This window comes from Charadrius vociferus, unplaced genomic scaffold (genome assembly GCF_000708025.1).
Source record: "Charadrius vociferus isolate BGI_N301 unplaced genomic scaffold, ASM70802v2 scaffold94, whole genome shotgun sequence".
Lineage (NCBI taxonomy): Eukaryota > Metazoa > Chordata > Aves > Charadriiformes > Charadriidae > Charadrius > Charadrius vociferus.
In genome coordinates this window covers 423,902-447,417 of record NW_009648031.1, presented here as the reverse complement: position 1 = coordinate 447,417, position 23,516 = coordinate 423,902, and the positions used below count along the sequence as shown (strand labels likewise).

The window sequence follows — 23,516 nt, the reverse complement described above, 5'->3', positions numbered from 1 at the left end:
ACATACAAGATTGCAAGTAGAACTGTATCTCTGATTTTCATCCCAGGGGCAACAATGCTGTTTTTACATTTCTTGCCCTTAGGCAGCCACTGTCAATTACACATAGCCCAGGCACTGGCAGCCATCACACCTCTATGACAACTTCCTTCAGGAATAGGGGAAGACATGATGTGTCTTTTAGAGGCCAAGGAAATCTTGGATTATCATCTGCATCTTCAAAAAAGAAGAGTTAAGGATAGAGCATCAACTGACATTTATTTTGGAGTACATTTGTATTTAGTTCCATTTAATATGTTTGGGTGTTGTGGTTTGACCCTGGCTAGCAACCAAGCCCTGTTGAGAAGCTCCCTTGGTCCCACAGGACAGAAGAGAAATCAGGAAGAACAAGAGTGAGAAAACTCATGGGTCAAAATAGAAACAGGAAAAATCACTCATCAGTTACTGTTGCTGGCAAAACAGACTCAACTTAGGGGATCTGAGTTCATTTAGTGCCAATAAAAAAAAAACACCAACCCTGAATTTAAACACTGATTCAAGTATTGGGAAACAAAAAGTGACATTTCAATACTTAGGGAAAAACACCTTTCCTTTTCCTTTGCCAGACTCAACTTCATTTCCAGGCTCATTTCATGTCAAACACCTCGCACCCCACCCACTTCCTAGACTCCACCCACTACCTCATTCCAGACACCTCTCCTCCCTTGCTATTGCCACAAGTCCCTTCAGTGAGGCAAGGAGGACTGCATGGTGTCAGGGTCTGTGCTTAGTGGTTTCTCTCTGCCCCTCCTTGTTTCTCACTCTTCCTTCTGTTGCTCCTTCCTTCTCACTCTTTTTCTATGTTCCATCCTCCACAGGCTGCAGTCCCTTCAAGGGCTGTACCTGCTCTTCCATGGAGCAGCTCGTATTCCTCTGCCCCGTTCCCTCCCCCTCTTTGTGTTTTCTGCCCCTTCTTAACTGTTTTCACATAGATGCCAACAAATTGGCTGGTGGGCTCAGCTGTGTCCTACAATTGGTCTGTTACAGAGCCGACTAGAACCAGCTGTGTCCAGCACATAGGAGCTCCATGTCTCTTCTCCCAGAAGCCACCTTTGCAGTCTCCTTTCACTACCTCGGCTACCAACATGTTGACACCTGCAATCAATACATTTGGTCAGGTCTAATTCAACCCACTAGGAGTGATTCTGTGGTTGACTCAAGTTAGTTGAGATCACAGTTAGATTTCAGTTGAGGTAAATCAAAATACGAGCAGAAACTTAAATAGAAGCTACTCGTTTTCAAACTATTTTTTTAAACTTCAGATTTATTGTCTGTGAGTCCTGAAACTGCCAAACAAATACAATGACTTTTATGAGAATTAAGTTAGCAGCAAATACTATTTCAGTTTTCTCTATCATGCAGAATATCTACTACAAAAGGCATATTAGTCTTGAAAATAAACCTAATTTGTGTAGTTAAAACTGGCAGCCTAAGTTCTCTGACGCACTTAAGTCGTTCTCAAAAGTTTAGTAAGTTTTGTTGCTTAAACAAGATGCAATCTGCATGCAAACAAACCAGGAACTGTTTCAGTCACTTTCTACACTTTCCTTCAGACAGATATTCCTTCTAATTAGGACATCTTCCTACACAGCAATAACTTTGAACATCATTATTTTAAGACACATTCACAGATGTGTCTTGTCTGTTTGCTCCCCACGCACACTGGTTGCTGAAAGGTGGCCAAATTGCCCATTTATTTTTTTTTCCCCTTCCAGCATTTTGCATAATTTTCAGTCCCATATTTTCCACAACTGAGTCATGGCTGTTTGCAAAATTTTTAATCTCCTGGCTGCTTTTCAGCATCTAAGTCCAGGAATATGCTCTAGCCAGAGTCTGACTACATGTCACAAGATGACACGTGTGCATTTACACATGAAATCTGACTATGGAGAACAGAAAGGATCCATGAGGATTCCTGGCTGGCATAATTAAGGAAAAAGGCAGTAAATTACAGTTTCCAATAGCTTTAATTGTCTTGTATTGAGCATGACCAATGCTATACAACCATGTAGAAAAGCAGACCACTGACTGCTGGTTTTGCTATTGCAGCTCTGAAGACAGACTCATGACTTGCACAGCAGGGAGGAAGTCAGGGAAGCTGTCGCAGCAAAACACCACTCAAATAATGAGGGATTTCAATTCTTCTCATTTAAATTGTTTAAGTATTACAACAGTGATTAATGTAGGAACTTGATTTTTTTTTTTTTTTTCAGACATCATTAGACAGTGATTCCTGGAGAAGCCATAGAGCAAATACTCAAGAGCAGAAGCAAATTTTCATCAAGTTCAGAGCAGCATGCAAAAAAAAAAAAAAAGGCAAGAAACACTTTACATGGCCTTAATATATTCAAATTCATCATGACTGATAGTACTCCCTTTTCCCCACAGATACAAATTTGGTTTTTGGTTTTTTTTGTTTTTTTTAAGCCATCGTTATACTTAAGTAACATTGTTACAAGAGACACTATTGGTTCAATGCTGGAAGTCTTAATCATGGCAAGGTATTAGAGTGGAAATATTCAATATTTATAACTTTTTAGAAAATTCTTGGAAGTTCCCTATTTAAGAAAAACTATGCAGTCATAAAGCATATTTCCAGAATGCAAACAAGTACTGTTCTCACGAAGGGAAAAAAAACAGTCAAAAAAAATTTCAGAGAGCAGTTATCCTTGCCCATTACCAATGCACACAAGCTTTATTCCCTTGCTGCTCAGTGACCAAGAACGAGTTTCAGGAGCATCAGTCCATTTACTCCAAAGTCAGTTTATTTCAAGCACTACAACCAATTCACACTATTTTGTCCCTGCTTATCACCGTATCCTTTTAAAATGTGTGCTCCTAAAAAAAAAAACCCAACCAAACAAAACCCAAACAACAAAACCACCCGACACTTCAGTTTACTCCTGCCCTCTGTACACTTTGATTTTAATATCTTAAGAATGTAAGAACTGCCTCAGGATAGGTGATTCTTTTTTCTCTTTCCAGATTCAATCACTTCAATCATTACCATGTATTCTCTTTGGAAGCAGTAGAAAATAATACTTATTGTACGGAAAAAGGAAATTCTTCTTTAGAGATACTTTTTCTGATCTGATTTCTGTACAGGAAAACCATTACAGTGCCCAGAAAGTCTTGTCTGCAGCATTAACGCAGACACACTGAGATGCTAAGGAAATTAATTAAGGCTTTAGATACACTGCCTTGCTGTGGAAAAATGTCAACTAAAGATGAAAATCACTATCGAGGGAATTATTGTTCTTAAGGTCTTTTTGAAATTTTTAGCTTGACAGCTCAGAGGTTGTGATACATCTCACAAAGTTAGACTTACACACATGAATGAGTTTAGATTCACCAAAACCGAGAACCTACCCATTCAAAGTAGTTATCTACCTTTAGGACACGATTTATCTCATCCTAAAGAAAACATCCACCTTAGATGACAACCATTTGGATCTTCTCTGACAACAGTCGAAGAAACCAGCTCAGATGTCAAATTCTGGTCTAGAGATTAAAGGTCAATTACATTAATGCTACCCAAACGATTCATACAATTTTTTTTTCCTTCGATTTATTTTCCAGAAGCTTCAACTCAAATTTGTTTCTTCCACCACCTGGTGGATAAATGTGTTTCAAATTACCTTCTTCTGATAAGAAGTACCAGAATGAGAAAGTCCAGCATTTCGACTTGGGCTACAGTGATTTACTTATATTTCATACAATAACTCCCCTAATGCACGTGAGACAGCTATCAGCATTTTCATAACTGGAAAACACACAGGAACTTTGAGTCTAAAGAGAAATTAGTGTATGTCAGCAGAAATTATGACATTTCTATTTATTTGCCAATGAAAAAACAAAATCTTATTCCTTTCCAATGGACCTTGCATGATGGCTTAGTCAAACAATGAATGTTTCTTTACAGTTAATAGAGGCTGTGCAACCTCCCTCTCCGCATGGGAAGTAAATGATAACTTGGAACAAAGCTTTCCTTTTTCTCTGCTCCCAAACAAAACACAAGCAGCAGAATTCATCTTTTACATTAAAAGCCTCTGTCTTTTTAACTGCTGAGGCCATGGCTTACAAGTTTTATGAATTTATTGCACATGTTCGGATTTCTTTATTTCACAAAATAGGCAGGCTGTTGCAGATAGGAGCAACTTCTCCTACAGGTCAAGATCTGCTTAAAAACAATAGCTGAATCAAATGTTCACTTTTGTAATGCGTCCCATGCAGAACTTATTTTCCTGGCTGACACAAAGTCTCCAAAGTAACTGGCTTATTAAAACTAGAAGAAGTTTCCACAGGAAATGATCGATTGAAATTATCAGGGCTATCACATTATTTCATTATATTGCAGAAAATTATTTTATTACTTCCAAAAGAGAAAGTTCTGTACATACTTTAACATTAACTGATTGTTTTATTATTATTATTATAACCCTGCATAGTCATTGCCCTCATTTCACAAAACTGCTGTAATTTCTATAGCTTAACAAAAACTATTGCATTGAAGTTCAAGCTCAGGGGCCACTATACTTTTTATGTGATGTTTATCTCTTAGAAAATTTTAATAACAAAAGCCACTTTTACCGGGCTATTCTTCCAACTGGCAGACCTTGCAATTCTCACAGTATTCATGCCCTAAGTAAATTTAAGAAATATTTTTTTCCTCAGTCCTTTGGAGAATTTTAAATTCAAGACAACCTTTGCCTTCTCTTCTGTACTGAAATGGAGAAAATGATTGACTGTTTGAAAACTAACTTTCTTCAGATAATAAGGTTCTCAGATATGTCCTATAGAAGAGAAACAGAATAAAGAAAGCAGCATGCAAATAGTCAGGTATCTTTTATTGGATAGAACATTTCATATTCTGCAGTAAAAAAACCAAAACCAAAACAAACTTTGCTAATCTTTCTCCCTCCTTTTGTAGCACGTTGAGAAAGCACATAATCTAGAAAAGAATAATTCAATTTTCACAATATTGAAAGTTTTTCAGCTGCAGGCAACTTTTAGAACTAGAGCACTCCATTACCATTAATCAACAGCACTTTTCAACAGGCAGAAGTCTACTTTCACTACAGATGGTTTTGACGTAAAAAAATAAAATTAAATTAAAAAATTAAAATAATTAGATGTTACCATTTATATTTTCTCGGTAATAAGTTTTACCGAGATTCTTCTTGCTCCTAAAGTTACTTTCAGTAATTGTCAGCATTTCTCTCTCCTTCCCTGCCATTATGAAATCTTATTTCTCACTAAGAAATTCCACAGTCCATCCATTCTTGTCCCCTCATCAAACATTCTTTAGCATGAGAAGTAACACAACAGAAGCAACCAAGCCACAATTTAAAATCATCAGCTGAAGAGGCAGGATTAAAACAATGATTAGTCCACCATCTTAACTAAGTTCTTATCATTTATTATTTCCCTCGATGTACAAACTTGGGATTTGAGAATCGTAGAGCTTGGATTCTGCCTTATGCAGTCTAACATGGTCCCCACACTCAGACAGTCAACTTTCACACATCAAGAAAGAAAGCATACAGACAAAGCACCAGAGCAAAATCTTGGATACTGGACAGAAATTACCGATTTTGCCTTACACTCTCACGGGAACTTCTGAAAAAAGGCTTTCGTGTGTGCCTCTTTGTATGTGTGTCTAAAAGGAAGAAGCAGCTTATTACCATGAGTTTAAATAAAGGCAAATGATGTTGCATTAGCAAAATTACGCCTCACTTTTTTTTTTTAACTTTTTTTAATTATATTTTTTTAATTGGAATAGCAAAACCAAAACACTCAGAACTTCCAAACCTGATCTGGAAAGAACTATCTTTACATGGTATTCACTCTTAAAGTAGTCTATTTCTGTAGATAAGTAAACGCTTTGTTCCTGGTAAAAGGCTCAGCATACTGGCTTACTTGACTCAAACTTCTGACCTACTAAACGTTTTAGAGAGTGGTTAATCTTTCATTTATATTTCCTTGTGTGGCTGAAACTATGCTCTGTTGTATTTGGAGGGTTAGCAGTAATAGCGTTCCTCAAAGGGAGTCTAAGTCATTAACACTTCTTCTCTCCTATTCCATTTCAAATCCAGAGATTTTAATCAAACATGTCACCAATTAAAGGTATTCATTCCTATCAAGTAAACATCTTAATCATCCTTCCATTTGTTACCAAATTAAAAATCCAGAAGTCTCAAGATAACTGTATGAGTTTTTCTCTTGTTAGGTAATCTCTTTAGCAGCTTTTCAAATCAATATTAACAGACAGGCAGTGGTATCTTTGCAGTAGAATACCCCAAGTTGCTTATTGGTTTTCTAAATACAACAAAATCTTCCAGTTATCAAAAAACTGAAGGACATGAAAATACCCAATAGTGTTTTTGATTAATTTTAAGCAAAACTCCTCCACTCTGTTTTTTTTTGTTTTTTGTTTTTTGGTTTTTTTTTAAGAGTACTAACCTCCAAGTGTCATGTCCCATGCTCCACAACTCTTCACGTGAACCATCTCTATTTTCAGAAAGCTTTTTTTTTTAATTATACACATATTTGTACATATATTACAGTGATAAAGGCACAGATTATGGAATATTATTGTAGGAACTGGGATTCTAAGATCAAAGCAGAATATTTTTATTTGGGTCTATTCTTAGTTGGAAGAACTATTCTTTAGTTACAATAAGATGATTAAACCTGTTCTAACAAATAAATCTCCTTACTTCAAGTGAAATCTATTTAAAATCTAATATACGCTTTTTTGTGTTGCTTTCACATCTTTTTAAATTATCTTGTGAAAAAATATGCCATAGAGATATATGTATTGCTACGTACCACCAGAAACTTGTCAGCCTATACACTGACCATTTATCTACATAATATTCTTCCTTTGTGATTTTAAGACTAGTATATACTTATGTCATTCTCTGTCTTGATGCGTCAGACAACATAATTTTGTTCTAGTTGATCTCTTCTCAGTTTTCTTCCTTTAGTGATTATTTTGAGCAACTGAGAACTACATGCAAAATTCCAGAGGGCTTCATTCATTAAATTACAGAGTTAAAAAAAAGCATGCTATAAACAAACATCATTAATTTTAGCTTAAAGCATGGATTAGGGGCATAGCAAGTCCCAGTGGAAGACACAATATATAAGCAATTAAAATACAGAATTTTGGAAAGGAAATAACACAAGACTGAACCTGGATGAATATTTTAACACACTTGCAGAAAAGATTTACTTGGAAAAAACTATGCTAAACCACAGCATTAGTAATGATGAACAGAAAAATTACACATAATACTATATAGTGACAAAGAAACTTAGGTGATTATTTGTCAGAGCAGACTAATGATTACAATTTGACTGACAGTTCTGAGGCACTATGACTGTAGACTATTAATACAGACCCAAACATTTATAAATAAGTCAGGAAAATAAAATCAAATCAAACCACCAACAAACAAAAAACCCAACAAAAAACAAAGTGGAGAACTGTAAATACACAAGTTAGACCATGGTAGGTCCTGTAAATCCATAGGTAGGACCATGCACTAAGGAGGGATATGGTCTGCTTAAGTGGTACCAGGAGACTACCTTTAGAACTAGCATTTTGAAGTCAAGAAGAGGAATATTTAGAATATCACTGTTTTCAGTGTGTATGTGTGTGTGCGCACGTGCTCAGGGGATATGAGGTGGTAAAGTGTGCTAAACACACAAAATTGAAAAAGAAGAGTTTGTCAAAAAACAGGCTCAAGGTGCAAACACCTGTGTGTTCTTTGGAGTACCTGCAACACCCAGTTTCACCGCCAGGTTCTAAGTCTGCAGACTGATATTGCTGCCCATCTCTCCCTCCTTCTCTAATGCCTGCTGTGGCTCAACAGGATAGATTCATCCAGCTCCTTCTCACCTTGGAAGCAGCACGACAGAACATCCAGATAAGAAATGAGGGAAGTCTTAGAAGTACCTCATTCATGATGGTACCATCATTCATCATGGGAAGAACAGTAACTGTGGTGACTGAAGTTTACCAATTTAAAGAGTTTATGACATAGTTTTAAACAAATGTATAGCAGTATGCCTGAATTATACCACCACTAAAAATCCAAGGTGAATATGATGATCATCTGTAAATATGAGGATACCTAGTCTCTGTTCACTACACTAATACTATCCTACTTTTATTTATAAAATGTAAAATGTTTTATAGGTATCACCACTGTTAGATTCTTCATGTATTTTAATGCAGTTCTCATTTCTTTGGTCTTATGCATTTAGACTTATGAAGACATTAATGGTAAAATATACACACTTTATTTAGATTTTACGTTGTTTGTGTTACTACGTTCCTGTAAGAAGTATTTAGTCAGCTATTAACAGGGCAATAAGACATGCACTTAGTATCCAAATTACTGTTATACCATGAGCTTGCTTTCCTAGTTTTTTAGTTTATCTTTAATCTTGCTGGATTGTACATTTAGCAGTAATATTTATATACAAATATATATCATACACACGTGCAAGGGTGGACAAAATTTTAAGATGTAGGCTATAGAAAACCATTATGCCCTAGATGAAAGGTTTAAGTCCTCTTCCTCCTAATATTATTACTTCTGTTCATACAGTCTATATGATCTCCAATATTCCATTGTATCCCTTAAGTCTTAGCTCTCCATTAATTTTAGCAACCACAAAAAAAAATAAAAATCAGTGGTTGTTCCTGTCTTAACAGAGAAGAAAAAAAATTAGATCAAGGGAAGAAAAACTAGGTTTAAAATATTTTTATTTATATGTACAGAAATTAATCTCCCTTGTCAGAAGGTCCTTAGGAAGATGACTATTTTCCCATTTCTATTTGATGCATGACAAACTAGTTAATAACTATCATTTTATGTGACGTCTAACACTGTAAAAATGTATCTGCAGAATAGAAAAACTCTTCTAAGTTCTGCCTAACAAATTTTGTTTTCTTGTGTTTTCCTACTGCACGGCTTTTTGCAATAGTCCTTATTTTCCTTGCTTTCAACAGAAAAGCATTCCTGGAATTCCAAAAGATGGTGTACGTGTTTTTATGTGACACATATGCTGAGGTCATAGATAAAACATTCTTACTCACAGAACACACCTGAAGCAGAGCAATGACAGAATATACAGGGAAAAAAAAAAACCACCAAACACACACAAAACATTCAGAGTGTTAAAGATCTCATCCCATTTCAGCTGAGAAACACACAGAGAGAGTGAAATGTCGAGATTACTCAGTAGCGTATTGTCAGCTCCAATGCATTTTCCATCACCATGTGTTCTGGGCTTCATTAAAACAGGGAGATAACATTACTGATGACAAGTCAACAGAGGTCTGTGGCCCTTTACATCATATGCGGAGCTCCTTACACAGTCAAAGCAGATACAAGCAGATGTGTACTCTTTTACAGTCTTCATTCTTATTTCATATACAAGGCCTTTTGACTGCTTTAAGATCAAGCTGGTATTCCCTAACATTATCTTTAAGAATTAACCTTTATAAAAAATACAAAGAAACAATATTTCCTAAACCATCCCCCCCATCCCTTTTTTTTTTTTCCTTATTTTTTTATTTCTTAATGAAAATGATGATCAGATGTAAATATTTCAGAATACAAGACTTCTATTATCAAGCAATAGAGCTTTCTGAAGTAATGGATATTATTTTTAGAAGGTTAAGCTATCAGTGGTGTCACCAGCTACCATGTAAAATTTCTCCCCAAATAGCATACCAGAAAACCTCCGAATTCCACCTGCTCTGCAAAGGTTTTCTATGCTGGCTTACATACTGGAAATAGAATAGCTTAGTTTTTCCTCTCAGGGTGAATGATAACAGTCTTCACTATTGAAAGAAAATATGGAATATTTTGGACAACATGGAACTGTTTATTTTTGCATCTTGCCTACACCAATATTACTGAGATGCTTATCTTTTTCATGTTCAAAAAGAGACTGAGTGAGAGTCAGATTCACAGTCTAAACACTGAGGAAACCAGTTCAACTATTTTTGCTAGAATAAGCTGTTGAGAAATATCACACCATCTGTTATACATTTCAAATACTTTCAGACCTTCCATATACTGATCATTACATCTAACAGTTGCTGAATTACATACAATGCAAAGTTACTAGAGAGCTCTTAATAACTTAAGTTCAGTATTATTACAATCTGTAAATCCATTGTGATAGAAAAAATTTATAATTTCTTTTGTAATGTGTCCTGCTCCCAATTAAATCCCAGTTACTATAAGTTTTCACACTGATAAGAGGAGGGGACTGTTTTGTCCTTCAGTCTCTTACGCAGCACCCTTCAAGTCATTTATTTCTGTGAAAACCTGTAGAAGTTACTGATTGTCGAGTAGTTTCTTGATAATTAAATTGCTCACAGGTCAGTGAGGTAGTAATAAAGCTATTCATAAATATGGAAAATAAAGTGATTATAGATGGAGGCTAGTGAATTTACTATTTTTGCTGATTATTTCTATTTGCTGTGGACTGCAAATAAGCAGGACTTTCATCTTATCAGTAGAAAAATTAAGAAATGCAGTTTAATTTTCAGGGCAAATATTTCTCAAAAGGAACTGTAAGGTAAAATATTACAACAGGAATATAAACCAAACTAGCAACAACTTGAGAAACATATTTATATCACAAATTCATTCAGATAGAAGTTTACCTATTGCACTACATAGCCAATAAATTGTATACTTTCTCTGTTATTTTTGAACGTACTTCCATAGCCCTTCACTTGCTCGGTGTTTCAGAGCTGTGCTATGATCCAAAGACAAAGTACATGTTATGGCACAATGACATATCCAGCACATAGAGCTGCAATTTGTAGTGGTGAACAGTAAAGCAATAGTTAAAGGGTTGTGCTTTCACTGCTGTACTTCAATGCTGCAAGAATGCTAATGCAAGTCCACCCCTGCTATATGTAATTCCAATAGAAGGAACGCTTAGAGATAAGCAGAATTCATACGCCAGAACATGAGTAAGACTTGAAGAGACTAATTTAACATATTTATTTTTCTGTATTTTTTTGAAAAAGAGAATTTTAAGACTGAAATAAAAACAGCAGGAAGAGGGGACACGATTAGGAGCTCTAATTCCTTTTAAGGGATTTATCTTTTTCTTGTTTTGAACAGTACTGCTAAGAGGTAACAACTGCTCACTAACTAGCTTGATATAGGACATAATTTTAGAAGTCAGTGTCTGAAACAAAACCATTCACTAAATATACATTCCACAGAAACACTCCAAATGTACAGCTGCAGAATACCTCAACAGAACAGGTGATAGTGCTCAGGAAACACAAATTAGATACAATGGCTTTGATAGTTTATGTGAGTATATATTTACACTGCATTTTATATTGTTACTTTTGAAATAGAAGCAGAAGCAACCCAGAAATTAGATATTAAAAATATATATGTATCAGATGACTTACTATTAGTGTAAATTTTTCTGACCCTCAGGAAACAAAGTTTTGTTTTGCATTACCTAGCTCATATACACAGGTTCAAATACTGTCAGAATATTGAATATTCAGACCAGCAAATATACAAAGATAGTTCTCAAACACAATCTTCTCTTGTCACTAAAGATATGGCTAAAATAAGTAACATATCCAGTAATCTTGCAACTTGATTAATCATTAAATTGGCAGTATTGATGGTTTCCCAACTGAAAATTTACTGCTGGTACCGAGCCAGTGGCATTAGTTTAAAAGACAGCTCCAGACCAAATATTTATGGCTGAAGTCCAGAAATAACACCCTGTAACAATTAACTTCTTTATTATTGTGTATCCTGTAGACTTTCCTCTTATTTAACCAAAAACATTCTAGGATTTGAGAACCAAGAAGAGCCTGAAGAAAGCAATCCTTTCTTACTTTCTTTTCTAGCCATAATAAGGTTCTTGTGCAGCTGAAATGATTTCTAAGCTTGAACCAGCATTTTCCTTTACTATTCTCAGCAGCACAATATCAAACATAGCTCTTGTGACTTTTCTTCCTCCCTTCCTCCCCCCACCTTACAAAAAAAAAAAAAATCCCACACACTGACACTGTACTAAGCAAAACATTTCTCAACTTTAGGGCATGACAGAAAACAAATTTCTTCTCATACTCCCTTGACATGAGCTGTATCAGCAAGGGCAACAAAATGAACTTAAAACCAGTCCACATTATACAGCTACTGAGTGCAGACAGGGTTAACAATTTCACAAACTAAAATGCTGACAATTTTCCCCCCCGCCCCCTTCTCTGTGCTGCAGGTATGGCAGAGCCCATTACTGTTGAGATACAGAAGTATGCAAAGTCAAGATCAAACAAAAAAGTTATCAAATAGAAAACTGTCTGAGTCTCATTATCACTTAATAATGGTGCCAAAAACTCATGTCATCAGTGCAAATTAAGGAAAAATATGGAAAATGTGACTGGGATGGATTAAACGAGGTTTTCATCAGGCTACACAGCCAAGTACAAGAAGCTGGATAATTACTTCACCTAAAAAGGACAGCAGAAATGCCATTATATAACTTCACAGTCTATTTATTACCAGGCTAGCACAAACAAGCACAAGACCCAGAAAAATGACAGCAGGGACAAGTTCATTAAACCAAGAATCAGGTGTTTATTGCTAGAAGGGTGCAGAGACACTTCATCTCCTACTGCTGCTACCACACTCACATTTGGTTGTTGTGAGGGGAAAGAAGCCACAGCTCAGCTGTATTCCCAGGTTCAGTTTCTGAGAGTGCGTTCCCTACTGTTCCTCAAAAGATCCTTCTGCTCCTATATGCCTTTATCCCAAAGTAAAGATTAAAACTCAGTATACAGCCAATAACATGTAACTACTCTGTGTCACTGACCGTAATACATTTGTTGCTGTTTGCTCGTCCTATTCTTTCTTGGTGATATTTAAAAAGTTGCTTATAAAAAGTGGGCATGCAACAAGGAACAGAAGAGCCTTCAGTATATTTTCTGAAGTTTGTTTGTGAAGACTGGAATTGTGTTCCTCCACAATTGCAATACAGATAAAATGATCATGAAGTTAACTATTAAAAGATGTAACTGCAGGTACTGGTAAGTAGATGTTATTAAAAGATACAGACTAATCTTAACAGCTTGATCAATTGTTCAAACTTTCATATATAGGAGTTACAATTACTAATGTCATCATCATTTCATTGATTCACTTAAGTTATTTTAAATCTTTTGCTGAAATTAGCTAAAGTGAACCCATATCAACAAAGACGGCCAATATCTCCATCACTACTCATTCTCCATACATAACAATAGCTTAGAACAATAAGTGAGGAATGTAGGGAACGGAGGACCTCAAGTTTATAATTATTAAAAGAAAAATGTTTGGAGAGTTATATTATTTACATCTAAAATACCCTAAATTCAAGGCTCAGAGATTAACAACACGAGTTATTTACATTGAAATCAACCAATATCTTTTCAAAAGTCAGCAACTCAAATTTACACCAGAATAACACAATAGTCATCACAAAGGTGTGAAAAAGTCAAACATTTTCTTTAGTTGCACGAAGAGTAATGGTCTCAAAAAAATTAAAAAAAAGAAAAAGAAAATAGCATAAAAAATACACATTATTGTAGCAGAAGTTTTCCACATGATAGCTTTGCCATTGAAATCTGAACAAAAATCCCTATTAAAATTACCTAGGTTTGGCAGTGTTCATTGCATGGCATTTTGAGTTGAATGATACATAACTGGAAGCTCACAAATATTGATTTTGAACCACCAATGGAAAATAACTATTTTTTCTGTAAAAGGATCACAGAGAACATTATCAAGATTTAAAACATCTTAGCTGCATAATCGTAAGTGTCTTACAACAAAAGGTTACTGTGAGTTATGTAGGCATACTTTGGCCTAAAAAGTTCAATTTGTAAACACATTTTTCCTTTTGAATCCTTGCCATTAATCTCTAGGCCTTTATTAACTTTCGTCTAAATAACACTTTCTACCATCCATCAATATCCCCTACACCTTCTTATTTTTCCCCTTGTTATCTTTCATAAACTACAGTAGTGAACACCAGATAGACATACAAGCCTGCTTACGGTTCACACACTGGCAAGATTCAATCAAAATGATCATAGAATATCTTGAGTTGGAAGGCACCCATAAGGATCATCAAGTCCAACTCTCCGCTCCTCGCAGGACTATCTAAAACTAAATCATAAGACTATGAGTGTCATCCAGACACTCCTTGAACTCTGACAGGCTTGGTGTCGTGACCACTTCCCTGGGAAGCCTGTTTCAGTGACCAGCCACCCTCTCAGTGAAGAACCTTTTCCTAGCATCCAATCTGAACTTCCCCTGATGCAACTCATTCCATTTCCTTGTGTCCTATTGCTGGCCACCAGAAAGGGGAGATCAGACCTCCCCCTCTACTGCACCCCTTGAGGAAGTTGCACACTGTGATGAGATGGCACCCCTCAACCTTCTCCAACTGAGCAAGCCAAGTGATGTCAGCCACTCCTCCCAAGTCTTGTCCTTGAGACCTTTCACCATCTTGGTTGCCCTCCTCTGGACACACTCTAATAGTTTGATGTCCTCCTTACATTGAGGTGCCCAAAACTGCACACAATGCTTCAAGGTGGGGCCACACCAGTGCAGCGTAGAGAAGAACAATCACCCTCTGTGACCAGCTAGCTATGCTGTGCTTGATGCACCCCAGGATGCAACTGGCCCTTTTGGTTGCCAGGGCACACTGTTGACTCATATTCAACTTGCCATCGACCCAAAGCCCCAGATGTCTTTCCGCAGGACTGCTCTCCAGCCTCTTGTCCCTCAATTTGTACATATAAACAGGATTATCCTGTCCCAGACGCAGAATCCAGCAGTTGCTCTTGTTAAATTTCATACAGCTGGTGATTGCCCAGCTCTGTAGCCTATACAGATCTCTCGCTAAGGCCTCTCTACCCTTGAGGGAGTCCACAGCTCCTCCTAGTTTAGGATCATCGGCAAACTTAAAGCACATTGAACTCCTGCAACCAGAATAGAGCTGAATCTTCCACTGCTTTTTCATGACAGAGAAGAGGAAGAAAATCTATCCCTTATGCTATATTTATCCCTTATGTGCACCTCTTCAACATCAAGGGAAAAACCAAACAACCAACAACAAAACAAAAAAACAACAGTTAAAATATTTAAAGTTTTTACTGTGGAATGGGGCCACTTTCTCACCTCTTCTGTCTGAACAAGAAAGGGAAAAGGCTGGAATAAAGCTCCTACCACATATCTTATTCTTGCACATAAGTTTGTTTGCTCCCTCCCCCCCCCCCACATTATGAACATTCTGATTGCAGAATAGGTCTGCAGAGTTTATTCTATGCTGCTTATGTAGCCTATTTTTTTTTGAATTTATATCAAAACACAGTATCTTCAGATAACACCTGATTAATCACAATCAGCTAATTTTCTTTAGAGGAAAGCTATAAGCAGGAAGACATACACTGTGCTATTTTTAAGAGGAAGTTAGTAGGGTTATATAACATGTGAAGACATTATCAAGTTTCATAGACAAGATACAAAGTCAATCAATCAAAACATGAACAAAACAATTTTGTCAAACTACTTTGGGACCTGTGTATAAAATAAGAATTTCTCAAGAAGATGCAAGGACACAGAATATGCCTTTTAGAGGAGATGCCTAGTGTTTTAAGATGCACCCATCATCAGTATAAATATAATTGGCTGGGGTAGGTTTTGTTAAGTTCACTTGCTTAAAAACTTATGAAAGTGCCTGCTTGAAGATGCAGTGCTGATGTAAAAAAGCATTCCTACTAGTCAATGAGCGAAATAGTAAGAACTGTCATCGCTGCACAAATCAAAATACAAAACCTTGCAACTTATACAACGTGGCTTGTACAGGAAATACTTAAACATGGTCCATATCTTAGCCACTTTGGTGATTGAAATGCAGATCAAATTCCAAAATGATGTTTTAAAAGCTGCTCACAGGGCAAACTTAAAATATCAATATCCTCAAAACAGACTGACTACTTCTCATGGGACAGACTTGAAATATCAGCAACCTCAGAAACAAACGAACTTCATATATAACCTTGAAAACCAATGTTTGGCTGAATAAAACTATTTACTTTTAAAAATGTAATTGATAAGATGGATTCCCTAGTCATCTGTTTAAAGTTTATCAATCATCGGTAACTTCAGAATACACAAAAAAAACCCCAAACCCTTTCTTTTTTTGACTACCGTATAAGGTTGCAGAAGAATAGGGCGTTATTGAATAGTAACTTCCCTTCCACATAATATTTTCAAAATATCAAGACAGCAAATATTTAATCAACAAAAACAAATCTTAAAAGTGTTCACAATTTACGTGTGCTGTTTTGACAAAATGCATACTCCTTTTTTGTTGTAATATAGTAGCACTTAGCAGTTTTTATTAAGTTAACAGCCAGAGAACAGTGTTGTTATACAACATGCTCTTAAGAGATATTTGAGTATCTAATTAGGAGAGGTGATAAATATACAAAGTAAAATTACAGAAGTAGTATGCTGGAATATTCAAACATGATTCCTTACTTATGCACTAGTAATTCTATTTTTCAGTCTGGGAACAGATTTATTATCGTGAACCAAATTGTTACAGTTTCACAAATTCATACATTTTCAAATAGGTACAAAATTTACTCTTCCTTTGGAAAAGTTTGCAGGTTTTTATTTGTAGAGGGTGGTGGGGGGAAAGCACTACAATTTACAGCACTGAATAGCAAATAATTACAGCAGACATTTGGAAAAGCAACAATGTTTGAGTTTTTTAGTTGTCGGCTAAACAACTGCAAGTATCTTTGCCAAAACCAGAATAAAATGTCAAATCTAAAGTGAATTTTGCATACAGAAAATAACTTATTCACTAATTTATTTGAAGAAGAAAGTTCAATCATTTATAGCAAAGACTATGACTATATCTATTCAGTTGTGCAACCCAGTTTTAAATTGCAATCTCATTCAGAGCTTACAAGCTGCATCTCATGCTTTAGCATGTAGCAAGCCTCTTCCTCCTCCAGTGGTTCACACCAATTCAGTTCTAGAGATGAGAGATAGCGTACTAGCAAGCAATGCTGTACTGGTTTTACTGTACATTTCTTCCACAAGTCTGACTACAAATACCCCATACATTGCTAGTATAAGGGGAACTCTCTGACTGCACGCAAGATGGATACTCAAGAGGCACTCTCAAAGCATTCACCTATCAGGTGGCAAATCCCTGTCATCTTTAACTCTCAAATCTTACTTGCTGCTCCAATTGTGAGAACTGCTTGAGATGCTCCTCTAATTCTACACAGGGCAAAACGTCACCACCCTGAATTAAAACAGGGAACTGCTGGAGACAGTCCAGCGAAGGGCAACCAAGATGACTGAGGGACTGGAGCGTCTCCCTTACAAGGAAAGGCTGAGAGAGCTGGGACTCTCTAGCCTGGAGAAAAGAAGGCTGAGGGGAGACCTTATTACTACTTACAAATATCTAAAGGGTAGGTTGAAGGAGGATGGAGCCACACTCTTCTCGGTGGTTCCCAGTGACAGGACGAGGGGCAATGGGTGCAAGTTAGAACATAGGAAGTTCCGTTCCAACACACGGAAAAACTTCTTTACAGTTCGGGTGGCAGAGCACTGGCACAGGCTGCCCAGGGAGGTTGTGGAGGCCCCTTCTCTGGAGATTTTCAAAACCCGCCTGGATGCAGTCCTGAGTAACGTGCTCTGGGCAATCCTGCTTTAGCAGGGGAGTTGGACTAGATGATCTCTAGAGGACCCTTCCAACTCTGAAAATTCTGTGAGTCTGATCTCCTCTAATCGTTTTTCACCCTACAAAGCAGTAAGATTACAGAGCAGAGAGCTTTATGATATTCAACTACAGCATAAGCAGTTTTTTCATACCTTTCTCCTGGGTAAATATAAGGGATACAAGCTTATTAGTTCAATCTTGAGACATGCCTTACTATATTTACATATTACGAGACCCAGTGTTCTATTTTAGACTAATTTTTACATTTTGATAAATTCTGGTTCTTCCCATCAGAAACTCACCATGAGGTGAGACACCGAGAACAGCAAAACCGCATAGGAAATTGCATTTATTATTGGCTTAATGGGAAAATGTATGGAAATATAGCATATGGATCACGGTGTGGAAACACAGTCTGTATATAAGTATAAATACATAAAAAGAAAATACAATAGCTGTTCAACAAGACCTTGTAGTAAAGAATGATTTAAAAACATTCTCTGAGGGAAAATTACTTCAGCTCTCAGCAATGCAGAAAATAGGGTAGAGAACATATAGAAATGGAGAAAATTAAAAAGATCACGTGGAAACAAGGAACGTTTCAAACATGACTGCATAAGGAAGTAGAAAATATATTGTTAAGGTGAAACAGGCAAGTCTATTACACATAAGTCATGTCATGATATAAGTCATGTCATCCTGATAAAATTTCAATATACAGAAGACGCATAAGTCATACTTTAAAGATATGAGCATCTAGAGTTTGAATATACATTTTGGTTGTGTATTAAAAGATAATTTGAACTCATGATCTTTTCAGAAGATATAAAAGCTGCAGATGCTCTAAATCTTTGAAACAAATCAGCTACGTATTGAGATACCTCTCATTCATTGCACACACTTTAAAACTCTGGTCCTAAAGCTGGAAAAAAAATGCTTTAAAGCATGTACATGCAGGCAGTTTTTAGTTTCTTTGAAAAGAGCACAAAGTGAACATTAAAACATAAGTAAACAACAGATTTTTCTTCAGTTCATGATTTATCTTGCAAAACCTTAAATTCTTGTGCAAAGGCAAATAAATTTACAATCAAATGCATGGGAAAATTGTTCTTCTACTTAGAGAAAAGAACATAATTTCTACTAACCTTCAGGATCAAGGAGTTTCTCTATGCCCAGGTGTTGCCTGGCTATGTTGAATGCATGGTCCAATCGTTGTACAGATGACTGCTGAGAAGCAACAGCATTCCAATCAAATAGATCTGGTCTAAAGCAGAAATAAGAGGAACGGTAAGTTTCTTCTTTTTTTAATACGTAATATGATTTAATTACATATTTCTATAGCTATCCATCACCATCAGCTACTACTTTTTTATTTTCTTAATGAAAGAAATTGTTCACTCAGTGCTGAAACAAACGAAGCTTGGTTTCTAATGGGTTTGCATCCTATACTCATCCATGTCCATCACCATCACATTGACTGCATTTCTTATTCTTCACTAAGTTCCAACAGCCTATCACTTCACTCCCCCAAACCGCCTGTTTTCACCCCATAGCATTCTGCTCCTGTCACTGCGGGCTTGCTCCCCCCCTCTAGTCCTGAAGAGTGCCTGGGAGAGAAGGGTCATGAGCTGCAGCTGTGCACACTGGGACTGGCCCATGTCAGGTCAATTGGGAGAGATAACTGCTGTGGTCATTTTGCAGCCTTCCTCATCTCCAGCCACCAGTTTTTCACTTCACCTCACTTCCTCTTTCTATGAATGTAATGGCTTCCAAGATTCCCAGCTCAGTATTATACCTGATTTAAACAGGTTCAAGAATTCATGACCTGGGAATGTACACATAGTTGCCCATGACACTTTTCTTACCAAAACCTTTAGAAAACCACACACTTTTCAGATGAGTATAAAACTGTAGTCCAATGATAGGTTTTAGCTGACAGGAGCAAAAGAACTACAGTACAATTTAAATGCTCTTGCAAGAAAAGGCAAAGCAGCCAAAACTGAATTATTGGTCAGATACGCTATCTGAGCCCTTGTATTATCAGTCGCGCTATATGCAATATAAATAATGTTAATACACTGTGATCTTTGGCATTTCATCTAAGAGTTATCCATTAGGAGATCAAATTTGTTATCAGGCACTCTGGAAAAAAAGTTTAATCAGGTATTCTGTAATGAATGTGCATATAATATGTAGAAAAACTACAATAATTGTGACTTTGATACAGTGTCCTAAATCAGAAAACACTTAAACACATAATTTTACCTACAGATAAATCAAGTATGTCACTTACACAAATTGAAACGCTGCAATTAGTTATGACAGATTTATGTTACATATTTATCAATTTTAGAAGTTCATTTTAAACAGTCTTCCATAATTATAATATATAGCAGAAATGTTCACTACATATTACTGTATTAACTTCAAGAGATCAAAGGAAAAATGCCATTTATGTAATAGTATATTCCCAGTTATGCACCTTTGCTGTCCAATTTTTTTTCTGAGAGGGGAGTGATTTCCATAGTAACAATTAAGTTATTCTAAAGTATTTTGCTTCTCTATGCAAAGCTTCTTAAACAGTAATTAAAAATAGAATTTTCTCTTTCCCACATGCGGAACAACTTCAAATATATTAAATTTGGCTGCCGGTAGGATGGGGAAGGGATAGGAAACTTAAGAGCTGATAAACTCTATTTCCAGTCATGAATGCGTTAAGTCTGTGATCTCATAGACTGGTTTGTGTACTAGAACACAAGCATTTTCAGAATACAGATTATGTCTGCACGATTTTCTCCATCATGCTTGTGCTGGGTATGACTGGGATGGAGTTAATGTTCTTCATAGTGGTCCTTATGATGCTGTGTTTTGGATTTGTGGTTAAAACAGTGTTAATAACAAACCAATTGTTTGGCTGTCGCTGAACCGTGCTTATACAGGATTAAGACCTTCCCTTTTTTCCCCACCTCTCACTCCTCTAAGCAAGTAGGCTGGGGAAGAAGAAGTTGGAAGGGAACACAGCCAGGACAGGTGACCCGAACTGGCCAAAGGGATACTCCATACTATGTAACTCGCTCAGCAATAAATACTGGCATAAAGGAAGAGGGGGCTGAGGGGTTTTGTCTTCCACAGTGGCTGCTGCTTGGAGACTGGCTGGGCATCAGTCTGCTCGTGGGAGATGCTGAGTTACTGCCTTTGCGTCACATGTTTTTCTATTCTGCTTCCCTTCATTTATTAGATGGTCTCTATTTTGACTCAAGAGTCTTCATGTTTTTGCTTTTCCTATTCTCTTCCCTGTCCTGGGGGAGCAGGAGGAGAAGCAAGCAAGCAGCTGTGTGGGTGCTCAGCTGCTGACTGGTCAACCCACCACACTCCTACACCTTACTCTACAGGTATACAGATATTCAATTCTTTATTCTCTCCAGACTTAACACTTTTTGGCTAGCATATGGCATAGGATACCTTACTCTACAGGTATACAGATATTCTTCAATTCTTTATTCTCTCCATATTTAACACTTTTTGGCTGGCATATGGCATAAGCTTATACATCAAATTTAGCAAAAAAGAGAATACTGTAGTAACTACAAAGCTATCTATTGACTTTCTTAAAACACTCTGCAAGGATGTGTTGCACAAATACCACAGAGACTAGGGTGTAAAAGATTATCCAGTGACAAAAGCTTTTAGGACAAAGAAAGAAAGGAATGATATCCGAGGGACTACCTCCCCCCCTGCCCCCCAAAAATTGTTTTTGCAGGGATTTGGTTTGAAGTTCTAATCACACTTGTGCTGCTCAGAGCAACGCATTATCTTCACACAATCATAACTCGTTTGGTGATATAAGATACAGGAACATGCTTTCTTCCAACCAGTCAAGACTCCACTGGGAAAGAACAATAACATTTAGAATTATTTATTAAGGAATGACAAAAATATTGTCTTATTCCTCTTGAAAAACCTCCATCATCATTAAGAATATCTTAGATGTTCAATTTCATCCAACTTCTCAATTGCATAATCCAGGAGAATATTTTTCAGTTAATGTGTCCAGACAGGCCAACTTTTTTTTTTCATCTTCTGTTTAGGTAGGATTGTCAATATAAGACACAGAGAATGATTTAAAACAAATAAACAAAAAAACAACAACAAAAAAATCCCACATAAGCACTCAAGCACAAAAGTTTCAATAACAAAGTTTCAGATAGCATCATGTTGTATAGCAGCTCGGTTGAATTTGCATGCTTATTAGTTCTACTGCATATATGTGTGCCAGTGTAGAGCATACACAGCATCTCTCTTTTTACACTTACTACAGATGGCAAAAATTTGAACCCTCTGAGCTACAGCTATAAAAGAGAATTAGTAAGCTTCAGTAAGTCACTGACAGGTTTCTTACGAATTTTCTTAGTATTGTACATACAGCACAGATTCCAATACAACCTAAAAGAATATAGCCACCTACTGCAATTCAGATCTGACAAGCATCAACTCAATTTAAAAAGAAAGTAAAAATTCAAAAAGTTCTCCCTACTCCAACAGCAATTTAACTTGCCAGATTTTCCATTTGTTGAAAGCGTACTTGAGTATACACATTTCAATAGCACCATTACTAGAATACCAGTGTCATAACATCAGCTTGAAGCATCATCTTCTCAGTGCGACATATCTAGATGTTTCACTGGGTATATTTACACAGCATAACTGCCAAGTATGAATGCAGGAGGTACTACAACCTAGAAGATTAAGAATTGTGGTATACAGCACATAGCTCTTAAAAATCCCTGAAACAACACTGAAAGAATTTCAAATAACAACTATTATTAGCTTTCTAAAAAGTTTTAAATACAGGGTTGAGCAGGTATGAAATAGTAGAGAAAAAGAAATGAAGGTGGAGAATCAGTACTCCATTTTATTTGCACTCTCGGTATTGTTCAAATTGTACAAAGGGAAACAAAATTTGTTCTCATGTCTGCAGCTTGGTTCATGTCTGACAGGGAGTAAAGCCAAGAAGACATAACTAGCGAACCTCACTCATCTCCCTGAACACATAAAAGCATAAACGTGTTCAAAAAAGCTAGAATTAATTAGAACATGTTGAACTCCATCTAGCCATTCACTGATCAGGTTAAAGCACTAATCTTGTATTAGTTTATGACAAGACCATGGAGAGTCAAAATTGAAAGGATTAAAGGCTTAAATGGAGAAGTTGTGTATTGTAAAATCAAAATTTATATCAAACATGAGGTAATTTTTGTACCTGCAGCTCTTTCCTATAACTAGCAGAAAGAAAGGAGAGGAAAAAAAAAAACGAAAAAAAAAAAAGAAAACAGACCAAAATATATTTGCAAGGAAAATACTTGGTCATAAAATATAAAAGAGACTCCCCCCGCCCCCGCATCCCCCAGTTACATAATTTATGTTGGAAATAGATCAGCCAGGGTAAGAAAATTGAATCTAGAGTATGCTAAGGCCAAACAAATCCAGACAGATCTCTATGCAGAAATTAAAGTCATGGATAAGACAAACCATAGTTACTACAAAAATCAACAGGTTACCATCATATTTAAAGCAAGCAACAAAACAAAACTAAGAGACCGCAGACAACTATATCCAGTAACTCCATCCCACCACAGTGCTCTGTTCCCAGCTGCAGACCCTATCAGAGATAGAGC

The 23,516-nt window shown here is 36.5% G+C and overlaps 1 protein-coding gene across 1 annotated transcript in view; it reads right to left on the bottom strand.

The window, feature by feature from the left end:
• The window catches only part of DMD (dystrophin), a 927,929-nt gene that overhangs the window by 886,513 nt on the left and 17,900 nt on the right, over positions 1–23,516 (bottom strand). The window contains exon 5 of the mRNA XM_009883534.1: positions 18,987–19,105. Coding sequence (XP_009881836.1) covers positions 18,987–19,105 — 119 coding nt within the window. The remainder of the gene's footprint in view (positions 1–18,986; positions 19,106–23,516) is intronic.